At 40.2% G+C, this 23,803-nt stretch overlaps 2 protein-coding genes across 4 annotated transcripts; one reads left to right on the top strand and one right to left on the bottom strand.

The window, feature by feature from the left end:
- On the bottom strand, positions 1 to 13,358 carry LOC147005823 (uncharacterized). Its single transcript, XM_085829310.1, has 4 exons — positions 13,178 to 13,358; positions 10,544 to 10,632; positions 4,981 to 5,073; positions 1 to 131 (listed from the first exon to the last, which is right to left on the bottom strand). The coding sequence occupies exons 1-4, from the start codon at positions 13,356 to 13,358 to the stop codon at positions 15 to 17; spliced, it is 480 nt and encodes a 159-aa protein (XP_085685436.1). The 3' UTR covers positions 1 to 14.
- Ctxn2 (cortexin 2) lies at positions 13,219 to 23,008 on the top strand. 3 transcript variants are annotated; one of them, XM_029474353.1, is made up of 2 exons: positions 13,219 to 13,302; positions 22,577 to 23,008. In XM_029474353.1, the coding sequence occupies exon 2, from the start codon at positions 22,631 to 22,633 to the stop codon at positions 22,877 to 22,879; it is 249 nt and encodes an 82-aa protein (XP_029330213.1). In that variant the 5' UTR covers positions 13,219 to 13,302; positions 22,577 to 22,630; the 3' UTR covers positions 22,880 to 23,008. The 3 variants fall into 3 exon arrangements, with proteins under 3 accessions (XP_029330213.1, XP_029330214.1, XP_021012758.1); XM_029474354.1 differs by lacking the exon at positions 13,219 to 13,302 and adding an exon at positions 13,380 to 13,650; XM_021157099.2 differs by lacking the exon at positions 13,219 to 13,302 and adding an exon at positions 13,659 to 13,883.
- Positions 23,009 to 23,803: the final 795 nt, after the last annotated feature.

Here is a 23,803-nt window from a genome sequence, read left to right as displayed (position 1 = left end):
GTCTCCCCTGGGGCCTAATGGTTGCAGTTAGCAGACAGGTGCTGGAATGTGGCGGAGACAATCAGGCTTTCTCCTCGGCTGAGGCATTTCAGTTCTCCACTTCTCTTCAGGTAAAGACAGCAGTTCCTTCCCTGCAGGGTACAGATGTAAAGAAAACACTTCGTCTAGGGCCAAGCGCTACAGTATCACAGTCTATCTCTTAAGGCTCCCCTGGGGTTTCAGTCAAGGAGAAACCAGATTAACCCACCCCACCCCAACCCAACCCCAGATTTCAAAGTATTCATTATTCCATGTATTCTTTTGTTACCATTGAATTTCACCAAAAAAAAAAAAAAAAAAAAAAAAAAAAAACTCGATCTGACAGTCCTGGACTAGTAGATTCCTGCAAAAACCTTTTTCACATTTCAACACTTTTCAAGAGTTCATCGTGACCAAACCATAATAGAAGGTTCGGAAGGGACACTAGAGCTCCGCTGGAGGAGGACTTTGGGAAACAGCACTATTCGAGAGCTGTAATCGAGCTAAAAGCACAATTTAATTAAACACACACACGAGACTTACCCATACTCCAGAGTATGCCAATTTAAATATCCCATTAAAAGAGCTATTCTTAATGACTGAGCTTTGGGGGGCAGTGTTTTGGAATTTCCAACCCCAATAAGACTATGTAAAAAAAAAAAAAAAAAAAAAAAAAAAACCATGCAATCCAGTTATTGTATAAGATATAAGTCTAGATTGGGTAGTATACTAGCTTATTCCCCAGCTATAAGACCCCTTGCTACTTGTGGTTTCTCCTGGCCATGTGGTTCTGCTCCAACATGGCTATGTCCTCACTGTCTTCCTTCTTCTCTCCTCCTCTTGTCCTCCCTCTTCCCTACTTGTGCCCATTCTCAGAGATCTCCTGGTCCGCCTATCCCACCACTGCCCAAAAACAGGCTCTAGCCTTTATTGACAGTTAAAATGAGGAGAAGGTTCGCATGAGTGAACCTGAGTACTTGATCCAAGCTTCTTGGGGGCAACCCCTCTGGAGGAAGCAGAATTAACATCAGAATACAAACAGTATCAGGACAACCCACAACCAAGCAGGATTTAAATTGTGTGCCTAAGATAAATGGCTCTCTGCCTACCCTTTAGCCCCGATCTTGTGAATTCATAAAGAGCTAAGGGTTATCATAACTGAGGGTCACTGAGGGGCTCCTAGAGGAGATGACCCTTTCCTTCTTCATGCTGTTGACAGCATATTTAAGGATAGCAAAATCGACAAAGGAGAATTTAATCCCCTCACTGGGATTTTTTTTTTCCAGCTTATGTGTGCACATTGAAAAACTCTTAGGTAACAGATGAAGTGTCCCCCACCCTCCCCCATGGTTCCTACTGCAAAATCGTTATCCTCCACAATTACACAAAATATATTTGTAGTGCTTTGAACACGTGGACCCCACTTAGAACCTAGTTGGCAGTGCTGCCTTGAGAGTCTTAGGAGATGTAGCCTTTTGGAGGAAGTATGTCACTAGGGGTAGGCTTTGAGCGTTTAAAGATGCATGCCATTCCCAGTTCACTTTGTATGAACACAATCAAGTGTGTCTCTGCTTCCTGCAAGATACCCGCTCTCAGTTTGCTGCTCCAAATGCCAGCTGCCTGCTGCCACGCCTCCCCAGCATGACTGCGCCTATCCCTCTGCAACTGTAAAACCAAAGAAACTCTTTCCTCTGTCAGTTGCCTTGGTCATGGTGATTTATCACAGCAATAGAAAATAAACTAATATAATATTGCTGGAAGAAAGTCAAAGGACCACTTAGTTTTCTTTTTAAAAATTGGAATGTATATCTGCATGTATGTGTGAGAGAGGGAAGGAAGCCTTCTTACATATTAGAAATGTAACTCCAAAACCCAGTCTTTTCTGTTAATAGCTTAACACCACCTTATTATCATACTGTTACCTTAACATACTTTGTCCTTTATTATCACCTGCTAGTAACAGTAACCAGATGGGCCTTCTTAATCTTTTTAAGAAAATGAAGTACCCAGGGTACATCCTAGAGACATGACAAATGAAATGGCTGAGTTGAGAAACGCTTAGTAAGTGTTCTTTGCTATTTGGAGCTTGAAAAAGAGTTTACAGGTCTAAGGCTATTTCTCAGTGGTGGAGCTCCTGTCTAACACAGTATATTCCATAGTACTGTGCACTTCTCTGTTTGCAGTTCCTTCTCTAATGAAAATATAGGTGTTTATTACTGGGTAATAGAAACATTTCAACCACTTTCTACTTCCTTCGCTTAAGTCACCCTGCCTGTACCTTGGTCACTCAATAACTCCAAGCCAAACCAGACTAGATTGCTGGGAGCCCTGCCCACTTCCCCTTGTCAGAAAGGCATACTCCCTCTCCTTAGGACACGGAAGAATTCAGCTTCCTCCATCCAAAGGCACAGAGATTTATCTGTCCTCAGTTTGGCAACCAAACTCTAAAGAGTACCAAGGAAATTAATTACCTTGTATTAGATGTCGTCTTTAATTGAAATATTTATATTATTACAGTATTGTTCTCAAGCTTTGGTTTTGTTTTGGTTTGGTTTACGTTTTTTGGTTTGGTTTGGTTTTTTGAGACAGGGTTTCTCTGTCAGCCCTGGCTGTCCTGGAAACTCACTCTGGAGTTCAAGGCTGGCCTTGAACTCAGAAATCCACCTGCCTCTGCCTCCCAACTGCTGGGATTAAAGGCGTGCACCACCACCGCTTGGCTCTGTTTTCAAGCTTTAATTACAGTATTTGGGACAGAAAGTAAAGTTTTTAGAATGACAAGTTGCCAGGACCAATCCCTGTGCTGCTTGAGTATTTGAAGATAATCCTTAAAAGCTGATAGAGAGGATAACAAATGAAACCAACCATCTTCATCTTCTTTCCTGATAGGAAATACACGATAACGATAACTACTTGTGATTGTCTGTATGTGCTTGGCCCAAAGAGTGGCACTGCTAGAAAGTATGGCCTTGTTGGAGTAGGTGTGTCACTGCAGGTGTGGGTTTAGCTGCCTGGAAATCAGTATTTCACTAGCAGCCTTTCAGATGAAGATGTAGAGCTCTCAGCTCCTTCTGCACCACGCCTGCCTGGATTCTGCCATGCTCCCACCTTGATGATAATGGACTGAACCTCTGAACCTATAAACCAGCCCCAATTAAATGTTGTCCTTATAAGAGTTGCCTTGGTAATGGTGTCTGTTCATAGCAGTAAATCCTTAACTAAGACAGAAGTGGGTACCAGGGACTGTAGTATTACTGTGATAGGCCTGACCATGCTTTTGTTTGGAGGAATATGGATTTTGAGACCTTGCAAAGCAGTGGGATGCTTTAAATGGGGCTTAGTGGGCTAACCTAGTAGGAATATGAAATGATCTGAACTGTGCAGACCATGCCGGAGAGATTTCAGTGGAGAAGAATTTCACAATGTGACCTAGAGACAGTTTTTGTGGTACTTTGTTGAAGAATGTGGCTTCTTTTTGCCCTTGTGTGAAGAGTCTACCTGAGTCTAAGGTAAAGAGATTCATATTAATTGCATTGACAAAGGAAGTCTCAAAAAAGCCCAACAAAGACTTTGTTCTCTGGTTAAGTCTCATGGAGAGCCTTTTGAACAAGCATAGCAAGCTTAGAAAGGAAAAATATAAAATATATTGTTCAAGTATTAAAGGGGCACCAGGAAGTGAAATGGAACTGAATCCTATATTCTGGAAGATAACAGATGAAGGGATTTTGGGGGCAAGATCCTACCCAGCTAAATTTAGATCCAGGCATGCTGGTATAGATCTTTAATCCCAGGAGACAAAGCCAAACAGATCTCTAAATTCAAGGCCACCCAGGGACAAAGCAGGTTCTAGGTGAAGAAAAGCTTAATTCCAGGCATGGTGGTGCACGCCTTTAATCCCAGCATTACAGAAGACAGAGCCATGCAGATCTCTGAGTTCAAGTCAACCTATAGAGCAAGTTCCAGAAAAGCCAAGCTTAGGTGGAGAGTTGGAAAATAGAAAGCTGTTAATAGAGTAAGCGGAGCCATGTTCCAGCCACAGAAAGCAGCAGACCTTGGCAGCTTCAGCCATGTGGCTCTGGCTAAAGAGTGAAAACTAGGAAGGACTACTGGGACAATTGAGGCTGGTTAGCTGGAGCTAAGAAATTAGCAGTGATTAAGAAGGGACCAGCATCGCTGAGGTGAAATCTTCTGGGAAGTGTTTTCTGAGAACACAAAGAAGCTGTGTTCCAAATGTGATTTTTTTTCTTATCCTAATACGTTACAGAAGAGTAGACTAAATCTATTTCACGTCAATGGATTTTGTTCACAGCTTAAGTGTGTTAAGATATATGGAATCTATTATTGTGAATAGAAATAAACTTGATAGCATGTATTTCCATTGTTTTCATTTCTGTTTCAGGTGGGAAAAAAAAAGCAAAGTTTCTGATTCATCCTTTAGATATTTTATAGGAGGAGAGGCCTCATGCAGAGACCTTTATGCTTTCATGACAACCGCTTTGGCTGGAAGAACAGAAGTTGAGTTACTGTTAGAGTTTAAAACAATTAGGAAGGGCAAAAATCAGGAGGAACTACCAGTATTGGTCTCTGTGAGCTGTGAAGGCCTGGAGACACCTAGGGTGCTGGTGCTCAGACCCACTGTCTTAGGGTTCCTATTGCTGCAAAGAGACACCATGACCCCAGCACTCATAAAGAAAAACATTCCACTGGGGCTGCTTACAGTTCAGAGGTCGAGTCCACTATCATCATGGTGAGAAGCATAACAGCTTGAAGGCAGAGCTGGTGCTGGAGAAGGAGCTGAGAGTTCTACAGTTCAACAAGCAGCAGGAAGAGACTGAGGCACACTTCCACACTTCCTCCAACAATGCTACCTCTCCTAACAGTGCCACTTCCTATGGGCTAGACATTCACGCACACATAAGTCTATGGGGCCATTCCTAGTCAAAACCACCACACCCACCAAGTTACCTGCAGCAGCTGCTGGGACAAATACTTTCTCCTCTGCTTACTGGGAAACTTGCAACACTGCTCTTCATTGGCAGAATTGAGGTTGGAAAGCACCTGGAAAGGGATTTTTGAAGGAGGTGAAGTTGGAAGGATGAGGACGATGTTGACTAGTCACAGGTCATACACAGTGCAATTTCCAAGCCACTTGTCAAAACCACTACAAAGTCATCTATAAGCCTAAGGCAAATGATAGCATAACTGAAGCAGGGGAAACCAAATGTACTTTATGATATATTTAGACTTCACATATTTGACTAAGAACAAAAATAACAGGGAGAATACAAGGGAAGATTGAGTTATGAAAAAATGATCAGGAAAAAAAAAATCACTAGATAGGAATGTTCAAGATAGCCCAGGCAGTCCAGATGAGCCAAGGGGAAAGGGGGAGTTCGTGAATGTGCCCTGGGCAACAGATCACTATCTCAGAGCTTGCCCAGTCCAGCTGTGCACGTGGACTTAGCTATTTGGTTTTCACTTGGTAGTCAAAACATACAGAGAAAAGCAAGTATAAAACAACAATTTCCCTCAATCTGTTGACATCCTCACTTGTCAGTTATTTATTGATGAACTGATATTATAGAATTGTATACTGTAACAGGAAGAAAAGGACTTATTTTGAAATAATGTAAGTTAGTTCCTATGTATTATATTGTCCAGCTTAAAAGTTTGTGGAGACTGGGCTGAAAGTAGCATATTCTTTTTTTCTTTTTTCTTTTCTTTTCTTTTCTTTTTTTTTTTTTTTTTTTTTTGAGACAGGGTTTCTCTGTGCAGTCCTGGCTGTCCTGGAACTCACTCTGTAGACCAGGCTGGCCTCGAACTCAGAAATCCACCCGGTGAAAGTAGCATATTCTATTTAAGGGCTTAAGTTCTGGTTTAAATGAAACCATAGAGGCATGTGAAGAGTAAAATTAAAACCAATTAAATGAAACCTCATGTTAATAATCACTCAGAGCTGAAACATCAGGTACAGCTCTCTTTGCAAAAATTTTTCTAGTAAAATGTTACGTTGCCAATGAGACTCATCAAACAGGTCAGCATAAGGTCATTATCCATGCTGGACTACCATCAGCGTGAGTCTCCTCTCAGTCCACTCAGGCCATTTCCTCACTGTTGACAAAGTCCAAAACAGTCATCTCCTAATTCGGTCCAATCATCCCATTACCAAACTCTCCCATCCCATTTTAGCACATTCAGCACCCACTAGTCCTGAGATGGAAGGTGATAAAATGACCCGCGGGTGGGGTGGGGGTGGGAAGCTTTAAGGTGAAAAGAAAGGAGGCAAACTATGATTTTACAAAACAGAGGGGGAAAAAGCAAAAGAAAAAAGAAAGAACTTCAAAGCTCTCTTTACCCAACTGCACACTGGGGACGAAGGAGCCCCTGCTCTAGTTTGTCACAGAGGCTTTTGAATGGGCTCCTGGAATGCTCCTGGGATCTCTAGGGAGTACAGGACGTGCTGCACTGAGAGCAGAAAATCTGCAGTTGTGTCTCTTTTGGAGAGGTAACATATTTCTTACTAAGATTTCAAAAGCATCCCTACCCCTCCCTCCAAAAAGATTAAAATAACCGTGGAGCGCAAAGGCAAAAAATGACATTCAGGAGTGATAGAGGAATGTGTTTAAAAGCAATCAACTTCAAAATACAAATAATTGTCTAAATATATTCTAAAATTACTAGGTTCAAATTTTAAATGGAAAACTAAGTTACTCTAATAAAGTAATTATACAAAAATTAGTCTACACTTTTTTCTTCCACATAGTAATTGTGTTACTAATGTTTGAGTCAATTGTACTATTCAATAAGGGTACCAGTCACATTAGATGATTCTACCTCAGTTAACCACCAACCAGACAAGACGCCGATTCCTCAGAAAAGAAGAAAGCACCATTTTGGCTTTATTGTGACTTTAGGAAATTATCCCACTATAAAAGACTTGAGAGCAAAAGTCTCCTGTGAAGAGTCTTCAGGCAAGCCAACCATCCTCTGGGAAGGGTCCTAGGCTGAGTTACTGAAGTCTGGCTTTATATTTCATTGTAACACGATCTTTCTATACCTTCCGGAGTGAGGCTGGCTGCTGTGCTTTCTACGTTCTCACAACTTCCACATAGTCTTACACGGCAGGTAGATATGAACACCTCCAGGGTTCACGGGGAGATGGCTCAGTCGCAAGGTACTGCCTGCTATGCAAACATGAAGGTCGGAGTTCTCGTCCTCAGTAGACATGTCAAAGCAGAAATTGATAGCTCCTGTCTATAGCTTCAGTCCTGAGGAGTGGAGTTGGGAGGCTCCCTGAAGCACATTGGCCAGTCAGTCAAACTGAGTCTGAGCTCCAGGCTAATAGGAGATCATCATCATAAAAAAAATAATAATAATAATAATAAAATAGGGCTGGAGAGATGGCTCAGAGGGTAAGAGCACTGACTGGTCTTCCAGAGGTCCTGAGTTCAACTCCCAGCAACTACATGGTGGCTCACAACCATCTGTAATGCATACAGTTCCCTCTTCTGGTGTGTCTAAAGGCAGCTACACTGTACTCATATACACAAAACAAATAAATATATATTTAAAATAATAATAGTAGTAGTAATAGTAGAAAGTAATGAAGACACCAGTGGTATGCACACACACACACACACATATATATGCACACATACATACACACACAAGAAATTAATGCTTCTGATCCCTAACTCAATTAAAAGATCTTGTAATAAAAAAAAACAATATTAGGATCTAAAAGAAAAAATAGAATAGGTTGTTCTTAGAAGTTAAGCTAATTTATAAATTATATCCATTGAAATTCTTTTCTGCCATCTTAATGCTTAGTTGTTATAATTTATATTTTTATCTCCATAATAATTAGGTTATATTGTTTCCTATCTTTCAATATTCCATTAAAATAAATGTAAACAGATACATAAAGCAGTCATACACATTCACCTAACAGTCATCCTTTCGGCTGTGAGTGAATGACATTCATCTATTTACTCTATTTCTGATTTTACAAGATTATTTTTACAAGTGACTATAATCTAAATTTTAAAAAAAATGAAATTAAGAACATTTGAAAAAAAAAAAAAACAAGTACCCAAATAGAGAAAAGAAAAAAAGAACCTATGACCTAACTTTTAATTATTAATTTGACTGTGGTATCACTGAGAAGCAAAAAAAAAAAAAAAAAAAAAAGCAATAAACGTGGCCATTCTCAAAGAGGAAAAAAGCACTCTACCTACTCTGGTATGAATGAAATAAGGAGTGGGATGAGAATTCCATTGCAAGCAATACTTCTTGGGAAATGTTCAAGGTTTCTAAAGTGCTCAACCTCTTAAAGAAAAAGTAGTAGGTGACATGTTGACTAGCTGCTAATTAGATAGATAGATAGATCATTAATATAACAACTAATATCTAATAGCAACTCTATAAAGAAATCAAGCAGTTTGTGTAACTTAAGAGTCCTCCCAATAGGATATTTGTAGATAGAGCCAGTATAGCACCAAGGCATGTTAAAGACGATTTTATCTGGGGTTCTACAATGTCAATCACATACGTGGTTTTTAGTTCTGATAGTAGATCATAGGCTTTGAAAGCATGGGTGAGCCTCATCACTTTAGAAGGCCGTTGTGAGTCTCGTTTCTCTCAGTAGTTTCTATGGAAGTTGTGCAAGAATTTGAAGAGCATGTGTTCATTGCAATGTGCATTTCTTCAATGGTCCTTTTGCAATGGAAAGTAAAATATATGTAGTATGTTAATTTCTGTAGCAGTATAACTTGGTAGACATTTCTACACTGCTTTACAATGACAAATCTCCCCAAGGACAGAAAACACATCTAATTTATCTCTGGATCCCAGCATCTAGCAAAAGCAGTGGAACATAATGGACTTTTAATCCGTCACACGCTCCTGGATGGTCCACCTTACAGACATTTGAGAGCATCACCGCCTTCCATGTGGCTTGAAAAGGTCAAGGTCATGTGCAGACTAACGACAAACCTAATTTACAGTTAAAGCTTTCTTTTGGCATCAGTTCCAAAGCACTAACTGGAAGCACTATATTAAATGATGTATGGATTTTTAAAAATAGAAAGCCAGGGGGCTGGAGAGACAGCTCAGCAGTCAGCAGCACGTGTCTCCCTTGCAAAGGCCTGGGCTTGCTTCTCAGCACCCACATAGTGGTTTACAACCATTTACACGTCCAATTCCAGGGGATCCCATGCTCTCTTTCAACCTCTGTGGGCCCCAAGCATGCAAATGATACAAATTCATACATGTGGAAACACTCATACACATACATTAAAACTTAAAAAAAAAAAAACCCACCCAGAGAAGCCTGCAGTATCTATGTATGGACTTGGACGGCAATAGTCAAACAACAACACTGTCCCATTTTTCTAGACAAGGTGGAAATTAGATGTGTTGTAACATCCAGGTATTTTTAAAGATTTCTGTATGTCTGTGTGTGCATGTGCATGTGTGTATGTGAGGTTATGTGAGTACGCACAGACACAAGAATAAGGAAACAGGTCCCCTGAAGTTGGGGTTATAGGCAGTTGCACAGGCTTATTGGGGTTGGAGATTTACTGCACCAGTTGTTAGTTGCAGCACACACTTTAATTGCTAAGCCATCATCTCCTTAACCCTAGCACCCAACTGTTTAAGATTAGGATTAAGATTAAGAGCATTTACCATGGAACCATATTGAAAGTCATAAAATGACAATTAAAATCTCTAGCCATGATAATGGTTTCTAACGTGAGAATTACGTCTATAGCAGATTCATGTCACTTGGTTCTGACCCCTTCAGTGAGGCTTGAAAAAAATGATTGCAGAGAACAATGAGGAAATACAGAATGGGCTGGCAGGATGGTTCAGCATTTTCAGGTGCTTCCTCCTAAGTCAATCTCCAGGACTCAGATGGCATGAAAAGAGAACTAACTCCTGCAAGTTGTCTGCTAGCCTCTAAACATCTACCATGGGTCATTTGCCCCTAACACACACACACACACACACACACGCACACGCACGTGCACGCTCATGCACACACACAAAAGAGAGAGGAGTCAAACATAATCTGGGCCCATAAACCACCAAAATTAGAATGAAATTAATTAATTAAGCCATTAATTCACAAATATTTTATTAATGGTGTACAAACAAATTGTTCACTTGAGTAAATTCTGGGCTTATTTAAAAAGACTAGGTTTTTTGTTTTTGTTTTGTTTTTTTTACAACAGCATCCTCTTCAAGATTTATTTTTATTTTTTTATTTATGTGTTTCATGTATCTACATTTATGTATGCCATGTATGTACTGATGTCCTAAGAGGCAGAAAGGGAATTCTGGTCCCTTAAAACTGAAGTTACAATGGGCTGTGAGTTTCATCAGGTGGTTGAGAACCAAGCTGGGGTCCTCTGGAAGATCAATGTCTTAGTTCCTTTTCTATTGCTGTGATAAGAGCCATGCATGATCTTAGGCAACACCATGATCAAGGCAACTTATAAAAGAAAGTACTTAATTCAGTACTCACACTTTCAGACAGGTCCCTGACCGTCACAGCAGGGAGTATGACAACAGGCTGGCAGGCACAGTGCTGAAGTGGCAGCTGCAAGCTCACGCCTTAATCCACAAGAATGAGGCAGAGAGACAGGGACAATGGGAATGGAAAGAGTCTTGAAATCTCAAAGCAAACCCCCAGTGACACAGCTGTTCCAACTAGACCACCTCATAATCCTTACCAAACCAGTTACTGCAACTGTGATGTAGTCAAATACATGCATCTGAGGGGAACATTCTTTTTTTTTTTTTTAATTTTTTATTAGGTATTTTCCTCATTTACATTTCCAATGCTATCCCAAAAGTCCCCCATACCCTCCCCCCACTCCCCTACCCACCCACTCCCACATTTTGGCCCTGGCGTTCCTCTGTACTGGGGCATATAAAGTTTGCAAGTCCAATGGGCCTCTCTTTCCAGTGATGGCCAACTAGGCCATCTTTTGATACATATGCAGCTGAGTCAAGAGCTCCGGGGTACTGGTTAGTTCCTAATGTTGTTCCACCTATATGAGGGGAACATTCTTATTTAAACCAGCACAGGGAGCAAGAGCTGTTAACCACTAAGTCATCTCTCTAGTCAGTACAGCAATCTTAAAATGTAGATGGGAGAAAATTACCTCATTTTTTTGGAATCTACAAGGAACTGCATTGCTGGAATGCAATATTTTTAGTGCCTTGCTAGTTGGAGTGTTGTAGCAAGAGGAATTAATAATCTGAGACATAACCTCACACCTACCGAATTAGCATCTGCTGACTCTCACCAACGTGAAAGTCATAATGACATTAAAACTCAAGCAACTGTCTTATTCCATAGTATTAAGAAAGGACATAGCCCTTAACACACTTGAAGAAGTCAGCGAAGCTCTGAGCATGCCACTAGAAGAAGAGACATCCTCATTCCTTCACAGCAGGCTGTTAAGTCAGCTACTCCTTAAGATGTTTTCATAGTTCTAAACTTAAAGAGGGACAACTTTTCAAAAGATTGCCTTATATAAACCCCAAATATACTTGTGTGACTTCTAAAATATTTGTATTATATATTTGAGAATTTTATAGAACATGTGATATTCGTCTCCCTCTTGAGGTCTACCACCCATAGTCAACTTACTTCCTCTCAACTTCATGCCCTCCCTTTTAAAATAATCCACCGAGCCCAATTTGTGCTGACCATATACTCCTGCCCCTAGGTGTGAGGCTCTCCACAGAAATTTGATCAACCAGTCAGGGGACACACCCTTTGAAATGTCTATTCCTCCTTCAGAAGTAGGTGGGTGCTCATGATCCCCTCCCCACACCATGTTAGAATGCTGACTGGCTTGATCTTGTGCAGGTCTTGTACGGTAGTGTGAGTTCATGGGTAAAGCAGACTTTATGAGTGCAGTAGACTTGTTCAGAAAACACTGGTTCACTCTTGTCTACCCTCTGGTTCTCATCATCTTTCCTCTTCCTCTTCCTCAATAGTCTTTGGGATTTGAACGAAATGATGTAGATATTCCATTTGTGGCTGACACTCTGTGCAACATCTTTGTAAGACTGTTTAATTTCCTAAGTGATAATACTCTAGATAGTCATAAAATTTGTCAAATCTCGTCACACCCATGTTCTCCACTAAATAACAACAGCAATGATAATGTACAAATTCTGTATCTGCATTTTCTCAAATATTAACAACTGAATAGTTCATAAGATGAGCAATTAAGTTTGTAGGGAATCTACAGGTGCGTGCCAAGGATAGATTCTGGGAATCGTGACAAAACATGATCGCAGTTAATAATACTAAAGATGAGTGTGGAGGAACTTCTCGAGGAGAGGTGAGAGGACCGGTGGCTGTGTTGCTTTAACGTGTTCTGCTTTGCTTCCAGTACGGTCTGTTTACAATGTGTATAGTCAACCACTTTTTAGAAAACCTGCACTGCATCTACCTAATGGTTTTGTCACACTGGTAGTTCAGTATCTTCTAGCAGGAAAGAGGTCAGCTTCAGCGTTTCAGCACTGCGGACAGCTCCAGGGCGTCTGCGGGAAGGGGTGGGGTGGAGAAAAGGGGGCGTGGGTAGTGGAAATGAACACCAAATGACTAAGTGACGCATCAGTATTCAGTTAAACCAGTGCACTTTTCACACCGTTTTTTCCTTTGTCTGATCAAAGGAAACATAAAAATCTAGTGCCTTCTAACAACCCGAGACTGCTCTTTCCACTCACAGCGAAATGCCTTCGGCACAGCTGGGGACATAACAGAGACAAGGATTTTCGCAATGAATTAATTAAATCCTCACTACCCCGGGAAGCACAAATAGTGACGAACCCGATTGCTAAGCTTCGGGATGCGATGTGAGTGAAAACGAGCCCTGGTCTCCGCTTTTTCTGACGGACCTGAAGACCAGACCCTGTTGCTGCTGTTAGTCCCTTCCCTATCTCACGTCCCACCTCGTTGCTTTCACATCTACATACTCGCAAATATTTACACATCGTCACATCGGAGAAAGGCACACATGCACACACATTCTCCTGCAAACACTCGCGCACGGGTCCTTCCGCGGCTGCCCGTGTCCTGTCTCTCACCCAGACACAGACATTATTTACACACGTAGGCCAGGAAAGCGCTACCCACGGTCCTGTGACTCCACGCAGGTCCTCAGAACACGCCGTTTACACGAACCGAGATCGGCGAGCACAGACAAACCTGCCAACAAGTCTACTGGCTGGAATTCATCTCCATGGCAACAAACATGGAAGGTGAGCCCATCCATCCCTGCTGCCTGCGAAGTAACTTTCTCCCCCTTCCTCAGCATTCACCAACAGGGTTCCAGCGCCAGTCCCCAGGAGAAGGTGTCCTTTTTCTCTTGGATTTTAGAAACAAGAGAGTCGAGTGGGGGGCAGGGAGAGCTTGTAGGTTTGGTGATCTCAAATTCTAAAAAGAAACGAATGCCTCTGCAGCTGCTGATGCTGTCAAGAAAGAAAAAAGAAAGAAAGAAAACGTGTTGTGTGTATACAGATTGCTGATGTTTCTCCCATAATGTCTTGTAGGAAGTTTCCATGCTCCCTGCAGCTTAATATGTAGAAGGCAACTGGCGACAACACAAGGTAGAACACTAGCAATGGTCTAGGCTTCTTTAGTGAGACATGTTGAGAATTTTCAGATCGACGAGTGCTTTGGAAGGAATGGGTGTCTGAGGAGCCAGCCAGTTGTTCTCTTAAGGGAAATCTCTCAAGGTTGACGTCTCCAGAGCTTTGGGGTAGATTCTTGAAGATCCGAGGTTTTGGAACTCTAGGAAACCAAAATGCATGCACTTCAGCATGATGAAGAAGACATCTGGGTTTGTAATTTAAGGTTTTCTTTTGATTCCAACACATCCATTCTTAAATGATAGCTGTGTACAGATGTGGCCTCAGTAATGCCTTCTGCTATTGCTTATTTAAACAGGATTCAGCAACCTTTATATTGGATGAAAGGTCTGTTGTTTGTGTACAGAAGAGCTCGTGATTTTTTTAAGCTTGAGTTTGCATGTCTTGTTTCATAAAATTACAAGTATCCTCTCATTAGAGTGCAATCATCTTGCACTCCAAGTATAACTATTTCAGATTTAATGTTTGTGATGTTATTGCTCAATAAATAAACAAGAAGGAAAACCTGTTGATTAAAATAAAGACATGGGAGGTTCTTGTGTATTTCTTAGGAGGTGCCTACACTTTACCATTAGCTTCTGCTACTGCATGCTATTCTGTGGCAATTAAATAACCGTTTTTTGAAAAATGAATTTGATAGCTCCTAATCAGTAAATAATTCACAGAAAAAACAGACCTACCACATTTACTCATGAACACGAAAGGTTGCATAGCAGGTATAAAAATACTCCTCTCTTTGGTCAGTTACTGGCAATGATATGATGTAAACAACTGAGCACAGAGGACGTTGTTGTTGTTGTTGTTGTTGTCGTCAGTTATTTGTTGTTAACTACAAAGTGACTCCATGACATAGGGCCCTTTGATATCTACAGGTACTGCCATGGGCCAGTGCTATGACTCATCAGGACTTAGAGAGCCCTGTATCTGACGTTTGCTATGAAAGAAAAGAGACACATTGAATGTGCTTGCTCACTACCAAAGTATCGAATCATTAATTCAAAATTAACAATCTTTTATCAGTGGCAGAATTCATATAACAATACACTTGAGTATTTCAATCATTCCATAGAGGGATGCTGATGGTGAATCGGAGCAGTGTCGATGATGTTAGTAACCCAGGGTATATTACACTTAAAGTAAATTCTACCTGGATTTGGCTTACATTCAACTTCTTTTTTTAAAAATTCGTTTATTCTCTTGACAACTGCTAGTTTTCATATGGGCTTTTGTAAAATAAAAATCAATTCATAGCCTTGTTCCTTTGTAATCTATTTCTCTCATAATTCATTCATTTTCTATGTCTCAGTGAACATAGTACTAAAATATAATTTTCCTCCTGACATTAGCTTTACAATATCTGTTCTATGGAAGTTAATGAGTCTGTACTTTTCTATCTCTTCCAATTTCTGAAAATGTGTCTTTAATCCCGGGTGAAAAGTGGCTTTGAGACCTTGCTCATCATGAAGTAGTCAGTGTTGTAACTGGAGACTTTCATTTGTTTGTGACATTGTTGCTAGCAATATATTATATAATATTATACTCCATACTAATGGAAAGGGACAGAGCTGAGAAAACTTAGTGATATGTTTTTTAAAACTTCAGATTTGGTTGCTATTGAAATGAGACACAGAATTCATTTTGTATGTCAAATAAAATATGAAAGTTTGGGAAATTCTTTGAAAAAAGCTAGGCCTCAAGCACCAGTATTTCAAGTGCTTCAAGGATGAAGGCCAAAGGGTTTCCATGTTTGCTTTATCTGCCTATGTAGACAGAGCTGGTCTCACAAGTAGGCTTTTTTGGACCTTTGTGTTTCTCCTTTTCAACCATTCTACTAGATCGACCTTTTCTTTTAAAGAGCATTAAATTCTAAGTTTTTCCTTTTAAGATATTAACAAAATCATTCTTTCTCAACTCAAATTTTGTTTAAAAATGGAAGTTACAACAGGTCTTTAAACATTAGATGAATTGACTTAATTCTTCTTTAAAAAATCAAATATCTGGTTAAGTCATTATTGAAAATGTTTACATTTGAATGCATTATCCTTGTGTGCCTTTACTTTTATGCAAATAAAACTTGTTTTGCCAAACTTTATTGCCATCCAATTCCATCTTCTCTTTAACCATTATACCACATTTCCTTCAATCTGTTAACATTCTAGAAATTCCTATACTGGTGAAACAATTCTGATATCTGGCCTCGTTTACCAATGCTGTTCCATTCTTACTTCAAAATGAGAAAGTTTTTCAATGTTTCATCTAGAAATTGTGACTTTCTTAGCTCTGTTTGAATTCCTATTGTGGATTTATTCATGATCCTGAGCGCTTCTTCTGAGTCCACTAGGAGATGTAATTTTCCTTCTGCAAGGGGAACTGGATTATGGATTATTGGTAGCTTGTTTTTCCTATATTCAATACTACTCAGTAATAGCAAAGAGCATCTTGCTGGACTTGCAACAACCTTCTCCTGGATCCACCTTGAACAATTCTAACCTTCAGATGTCTGATGTATCTACTGCCTTCTTCAATGTTCTTTTAATAATTGCCTTCTCTTAAGCTTAAGGTTGCAAATACTTCTGACTATTGGGATCTCTCAGTCATGCCTTTATTCATCTCTGCCAGTTTTACTCAATGATCATACTCAAAGTATTAGCCCTACTAGGGATTTCATGTTGCACAAAGTGAGCCGAGTTGACTCCTTACCTGAGAACCACACTTACATTGTAAGTCTATAATGTTTCTTCTTTTCTTTACTCTGTTTAGTGAAAATGTTGCTTTCACATTTGTTCAAGCTTAATAGAGCAGAGCTATCACTGATGGGTCTCTTCTCATGGTCCACTACATTTCACTGGGTTCCAAATCCTATCTTGATGAATAGCTTTCAAACCCACACCCTCTTCCACATACTTGACTCATACAGCCCTTCATTGATTGCTTCTCACATGAAGCATTGTTTTTTAATCTCTTATAAATATGTAAGATAAGAAAATTAATCAATATGGTTGTTGAAATAAAATATGTGTAAGTCACTACTGCATGAGAGAAATGTAATAGATGTTGAATGTAATTTGCTTTCCTCTTCATTACCCATAAGAAGACTGAATTGCTTTATTCTTGTTTGAACATGGCTCTCCTCTCTTGTTAGCTGGAAGCTATTTGAGAGGAAAGGTGATATCTACTCCCATGTAACAACAGTCCAATAAATATTTTGAATACTGATTACCTATTAAATCATTTCTGTTTGACTGGGGTATAATCATGACAATGCCATTCTGGATCCTTTGTTCCCATTCAAGTTACGATTGTCTCTGCTTGTCAATTATATCATCAACTTTATATTATCAACTTATGTGAATTTTTGATTAATGGTAATTTGAATATTTATTTCATGTGAATTATCAAGCGATATCTCCTTCATTTTCAGTTCACATATTTCAGTCCTTTATCTTCAAATGTGAGAATTTTGTAAATATTTCTGCTAATCTCAGAATTTGAGTCATTAGAACTGTTTTGAATCTCAACTCTGGTAGCTCCATGTGATTTCAGCCAAGTTTTACGTGGAAGTTTGTAATCATCACTTCAATGTCTTCAACCTAGTCACTGTTTTAGTCACTGTTCTAAAAGATGAAAGAGTATGTAGGTAAGGCTAGACCTTTGTGATACTACACTAAAGACCTATCTTCATGATTACAGAGCCTGGTACTTATTAGGATAGCACAGTGCTTGTGAAAATATGTAAAACACTACAAAACTAGGCATATCTCACATCTTCCTTACAAAGAGATAATAAAAGAAGGTCCATGAATTTCAAAATTACTAAATCATGCTGTCCCAAGTCCCAAGTTCATCATGCTAGCATCAAATTAACAAAGGGCTAATTTAGCAGTTGCTATTTGAACTTTTCCTCAAAGACCCATCTGTTAAAGCCTGACTCCAAGCCACGGGGTTATTGGGAAAAAGTAAAGCCTTTAGGAGGAGATGGGCTTTGTCGAAAAACATTAGGTCACTGCAGAGATGACCTTGAAGAAGACAGTGAGACCCTGGCCCTTCCTTCCCTCCAGCTGCCAAGATAATAGCCACACTGAGCCACACTCCAGAACCAAAAGCAGGGTCATGGCTGAAACCACCAGATCAGAGGGCCAGAAGGAAGTTTTTCTCTTTTAAGTCGATGATTTGCTGTTTGCCTGCAGTGGAAAGCTGAAGAGTACAGGTTGCCTCTCTCCCATGTTCTCCTCAGTGCCTGCCTAGCACCGGCAGTTACCTAGTGAATGTTACTTAGTCACACTAACTACTACTAACGAATCATTTCATAATTTCCTCCTCCTCCTCCTTTCAAAAAGCGAAACAGTTATCTTATTACTAACTCTGTTCGCTTTTTCACGCTTAGTCACCTTTGAAAGCATATCTCCAGGCTATAAAATCTAAAGCAGGTTATGGAGTCAAGTCTTCACCGTGCACTTAGGACTTTTAAATAATTATGTCTGCCTCTTCCATAAAGGTGAAATGCTCACTAGGGCACATTGTTACCAAGTTCGCCAGTAACTTGCATCAAGGACAGCACTGACGCACTTCAGTCTCCATTTTTGTTTTGTTTTGTTTGTTTTTCAATGAAAACGGTAAGAAAATAATCGTATGTTGCCTTAAATTCATTCAACCTTTAGACTTCCCAATCTCAACCTGAAAGATTTGGGTCACTTTTCAGCGTCTGTTGCTAATACAGCACTGCATTTCTTCTGTATTTGTTCCAGTAATAGAAAGATTGAGCACTACAAATTAGGTTTGTTGTCATGGTTACCTTTTTCATTTACTGAGAAATTCTTTATCCACACACCTTTCACATCCCCACACAGCTCAGAAAATTTGAAGTTTCCCACAATATTCCTCCTGCAAAGGGTAACAGCCAAGGCTTGGACAGCAAGGAAGGGGTAACTACACCAGAAATTATAAGCAAGCAAGCAAGCAAGCAAACAAACAAACAAACAAAAAATCACAGAAATCAAATATAAAATTGATATCTGTACTTTCTAGTACAGATTAGTGCTAAAATAAGATGATAATGATATAGTTTCCTTAGAAAATAAAGGGAAATTCACAGAGTTGGTAGGAGAAACCTCCGTTTTCCATCTCTGATCATGAAGAATCGTGTCTTTTTGAGAGTGCCACATTAATCAGTTTAATAGGAGAGAGGAGGAGGGACAGTGATTGAGCTGTTGCATTGTAGTGCTTATCTTCAAGGCCAGGCTTTGAAACCAAATGGAAGTTCTCTTGGTTATGTCAACTACTGATAAATGAAACTTCAAGTTCTCTGGATAGTTTAGAATTAGATTTAAAAAATAACTTTATTCTTCAAAGACTGTATCCATCCACATACTTAATTTATTCCAGTTCAGATACTGATTGAATAAAGATGATATGCAAATTTAGAAAGGGTTCTTTTTCCATTAATTCATTAACTCACTTACTGTCTAAGAGTCTAAGAACAAAGCATGACTTGGCGTATGTCTGATAAATTACATCCAAAAGGGGGACTTTTGTATCTCTACCTAGGGAGGGATTTTGTTTTAGTTCAGTCAAACAAATGAGCTGAGTGGTTCATTGCTGCTTCTGGAAAACACATTTTGTTGTTGTTGTTGTTGCTGTTGTTGGTTTGCCATTTTAGTTGTTTGGTAGGTTTTACTAAGAATAACAGAGTCAGGGCTGGAGAGATGACTCAGCAGTTAAGAGCACTGACTGCTCTTCCAGAGGTCCTGAGTTCAATTCCCAGCAACTACATGGTGGCTCATAGCCATCTATAATGAGGGGATCCGATGCCCTCTCTTCTGGTGTCTGAAGAGAGTGACAGTGTAATCATATACATAAGATAAATAAATAAATCTTTAAAAATAAATAGGTAACAGAATCTATAGCTTAATTACTAATCCAAGGTCAGCTAGTTTGCTTCTCGTGTGACCAGCTATGAACTCATGTACATGTTTACTCTATGATATCTTTAAAATACCCAACTGGATTCTGCTTAGGTCTTTCCTACGCAATGGCAAGATGAACAAAGCATTAAAATTGCTCAGATGTTCTAGGTCCTGTGATGTTAATTGTTCCAGTAACCAGGCTCTGAGGCAGTTTGGTGGCCCAAATGTTTATTAAGAAATGCTTTGGGGCTCCAAACCTGGAAAAGGATAGAGAATGAAGCAGGTGTGGCTAGGAGCTGAGTTGTGCAATACATACCCAAAATATCCTCAAGTGACAGCATGAGGAGCGCCAGAGCTAGACATGGCTGAACAGCATCCTTCCCAGGAGGAAACTCGCCCTTGGTAGGGCAGTTCTCTGCAGCTGAGGCAGCTCTTGAAGGAAGATAGCAAGTGCTGGGGATGCTACCAGCTGCTAGGCCACAAGTCCCGCACTACAGGCACACTGTAGTATCCACCACCAAACCAAGGCTATCGGCCCCTCTGTTTCTAGAGGTTTATTTTTATCTTAAATTATGTGTGGGTGTGTAAGTACACACACGTGGGCGCTGTGTCCCTCAGAGGCAAAGTCACTGGGTGCCCTGGAGCTGTAGTTACCCAGGTGTATGGGTTGCTGCCTGGCATAGAAGCTGGAAACCCATCTTTGATTCTCTGCAAGAGGAGTACCCCTTCTTAGCCACGGGGTGTTATTGGCTCCTCTTACCTACACACTCCCAAAAATGTTAAATGCAGCTTACAAACACCATTAATTTGACTTTTTTTTTCAAAAAAAAAAAATCAGAAGCAGAAAATATTGCTTAATCCTGTTTCCCATGCTTCCTACAAGATAAATAACAAAAGAACTCAGCCTTTGGCAAGATCATTCTGAATTACTTAACTAAAGCTTAAAAATTAATTTTTTAAATACAAAGCACACTTTTATTTGCTAGGGCATTAAGACAATTTGGTGGAAAGATGTTCTACGAAGGGATTTTAAAGTGTTTTACCCTTTTATTGACCAAAAGGCCAGCCAATCAACACTGCAGAAGTAGGGAGTATCTCTGTCCTTGGAAGTTTGAAGATACAGCCCTTCTGTAATCTAATTCTTTATAAAATACAGCGTTTATCTCTATGTTTTTAGTTTGAAAACTCCAAGCCTTCATATTACGCTCTCCATTCATTCTCACCCATCTCTTGATCTATCTTAGTGTTTTTGTAAAGTTTATTTTATTTTATGCATAGAGATGATTCATACATGTATATGTCTATATATAGATGCATGCCTAGTGCCCTTGGAGGCCAGAAGAGAGAATCAGTTGCCCGGGACCTAGGGTTGTAAACATCTGAGCTGGCATGTGTGTGTGCTGGGACTCAAACCCCATCCTCTTCAAGCACAAAGGCTCTTAACCACCGAGCCGTCTCTCCAGCTCCTTCAGTTGCTTTCCTGAAAATAAACAAGGAACTCCATTTTATTTAAAGTCAACTTTGTTAAAATTTTAGTTGCAGCTTTAGAATATCAATAATTGACAAGGGGGATGGGGACGGGAATGAGTTAGAAGGAGGACTAGCGAGCTGTCTTAAAGTTAGCTGAATTACAAAGGACACACACCTTAAACTTGGATTTTATGTTTATTTAGGGCGCAGCAGTCCTCAGCCTTCCTAATGCTGCCACCCTTTAATACAGTTCCTCATGTTGTGGTGACCCCCAACCATAAAGTTGTTTTTTGTTTTTTGGGTTTTTTTTTTTTTTTTTTTTTTTGCTATTTCATAACTGTAATTTTTCTACTGTTAGGAATCATTTTGTAAATATCCTATATTGCCAATGGTCTTAGGGGACCTCTATGAAAGAATGAGTCTTTCAACCCCTAGAGGGGCCGTGACCCACAGGTTGAGAACCACCGATTTAGAGTTTTTTGAAAATGAATGTAGATGTTGGGAGGTAGTTAATGTCCACAGATATTGTGCTATTCTCTTTGTGGGTATGATTCTGGGCATTGCCTGTATTCATGTAATTTTTAAAATATGCTTTTATTTTTGAGAATGTGACATTTAAACTAGGTGTGGTGGCTCTTGCCTGTAATACCAGCATTCAGGAGAACTGAGGCAGAGGGATTACCATGAGTTCTGGGACTGCTTGGACTATAGAACTACAGAGTGAGAAATTCTCTCTTACACAGGCACGCACGTGCGTACACACACACACACACACACACACACACACACACACACGGCACAAATCATCGAGAAGAAGCTATGCAAACAAGAGTTGAAACAAAAAAATATATTGCAGCCATTTAAAGAATCAGGTTTTGTTTCAGACAAAATGGCCCTGGAGAGGTCTGGATAGATGGCTCAGCCATTAATGGCACTGACTCTTGTTTCAGATGGACCAGGGTTCAAATCCCAGCACCTACATGGCAGCTTACAACTGTCTATAACTCCAAGATCTGACACTCTTGCATAGACATACATGCAGCCAAAAACACCAGTGCACATAAAATAAAAGTAAACACGTTTTAAAAGATAGCCCTGGAGAGAGACCTTGAAGTTTGGACTTTAAACAGTGGAAACAGCTTATTCTCATTTTATTTGTGCTATTATCTCCATGTGCAAAAATGAAAGAAAAATTAGATGAAAATTCAGATCAAAAGAGCAGTAGCAACTGCCTCCCATTGAATAAAAGGCACTAGGTGCTAATGGTATGATGGTCATGTCCACGCTTGCTTTCTGTTTAAAGTATGCAGGCATGGATCTCTGTGTCCATTAATAATTCTGCATTTACTGCTATGGAGTACACATTTCTAGTGCCAATTTCATTCTGACCGATATCTGATACCTTCAAACACTGTTGACAAATAAAGGAGGCTTGAAAATAACTGCCTTTATAATTTCTTGTCCATTTGCCACACGTGGATGAAACTAAACTGGGTTCACTCTGTACCTAGGCAGAGAACCGATTCCAGCAGGAACTCTGAAGAGCCACCGCGATGCAGCCGTGAATGATGAGTAGCACCTACTGTGGCAATTCCTCAGCAAAGATGAGTGTCCACGAAGTCTCTGAATCCTCCCTGTCTCTGGAGCAAAAGACCGGCTTTGCCTTTGTGGGCATCTTGTGCATTTTCTTGGGACTTCTCATTATCAGATGCTTCAAGATTCTGTTAGACCCATATAGTAGCATGCCCTCTTCTACATGGGAAGATGAAGTCGAAGAGTTTGATAAGGGGACCTTTGAGTATGCACTTGCCTGACAGTGGCTTTGATTCATGGTATTCCCAGTTCCATTGAGACATGTGATAAACACATCTGTAATTAGCTTGCCTGTGCTGTTAGAGAGAGGATCATTCCATTCATGTCCTTCAATAAACATCCATGATTGATTTATCCACCATGCTGTGTACAATCTTGTGTTCTCCCTGGTCTTCCTCCTCAGTAGAGGTTTCTATTCATAGAGCGGAAACCACACCTCTTCTGCCATATTCTCTTTTCTGATATCTGCCCAGGCTAATGAGCTAACTTAGGAATTTTGCAAAGCAAACCCATCTACCCTCTCCACACTCCTGACTGGAGTCACAGCATAGCTTTAGTGACCCTTGTGTTGTGTGATAATATGTCTTGAAAGAGACATGAACACAGTTCTACTCAGCCTGGTGATAGACTGGGGTCACTTCTAGGAATATGGATGAAGAGTTACTTATAGGAGCAGAAATGACACAACAACGGTGAATCACCAATAGCCCATGCCAGCATGAGCTAGTGACAGTTCACAAAGGCTGGGAACCTGGAGCTCAGGGCACAGCCTGCAGGCAGCTCCATCCATGGATTAGAAAGTGTCTCTTTGAGGCAGCTCATGTGATCTGAACCTCTTCCAGGCATCTCAGCTTGTCTGAGAGCACCTCTCAGCAATTCTTACTGCTTATGTACATTTGGGGGAGGAAAGAGCTAGGGTATCTGGTCAGTTTCAGAAACTTCCTGGGGCTTTTTGGTTCCTTAATAGAATGTTTTACCTCCCCTTAGAGCATTCTGTGACTCGAGGAACTTCTTTCTAAGATGAGGGCTTGTCTCAGAGGAAATCACTACACAACACTTGGGTTCAAAAGTCTTTCAGCCCCCAAAGGAAAGAATATTTTTTCTTAAACAGGGATGATAGGTCAGAAAGCTCACAGTGGAACAAA

This window comes from Mus caroli, unplaced genomic scaffold (assembly GCF_978045245.1).
Source record: "Mus caroli unplaced genomic scaffold, Mus_caroli_1 scaffold_2, whole genome shotgun sequence".
Taxonomy (NCBI): domain Eukaryota; kingdom Metazoa; phylum Chordata; class Mammalia; order Rodentia; family Muridae; genus Mus; species Mus caroli.
Note: the sequence above shows the minus strand (reverse complement) of the source record. Positions and strands in the feature narration are given on the sequence as shown.

What these genes read in the sequence shown, in the direction of transcription:
- LOC147005823 (XM_085829310.1), bottom strand. Translation starts at nt 13,358, where the DNA reads ATGCTGAGGAAGGGGGAGAAAGTTACTTCGCAGGCAGCAGGGATGGAT. An exon ending in TCAGGGACCTGTCTGAAAGT is followed by an intron (nt 5,074 to 10,543) that starts GTGAGTACTGAA and finishes ATCCCTTTCCAG; the next exon opens with GTGCTTTCCAACCTCAATTC. An exon ending in TGTCCCAGCAGCTGCTGCAG is followed by an intron (nt 132 to 4,980) that starts GTAACTTGGTGG and finishes TGTACCCTGCAG; the next exon opens with GGAAGGAACTGCTGTCTTTA.
- Ctxn2 (XM_029474353.1), top strand. Translation starts at nt 22,631, where the DNA reads ATGATGAGTAGCACCTACTGTGGCAATTCCTCAGCAAAGATGAGTGTC.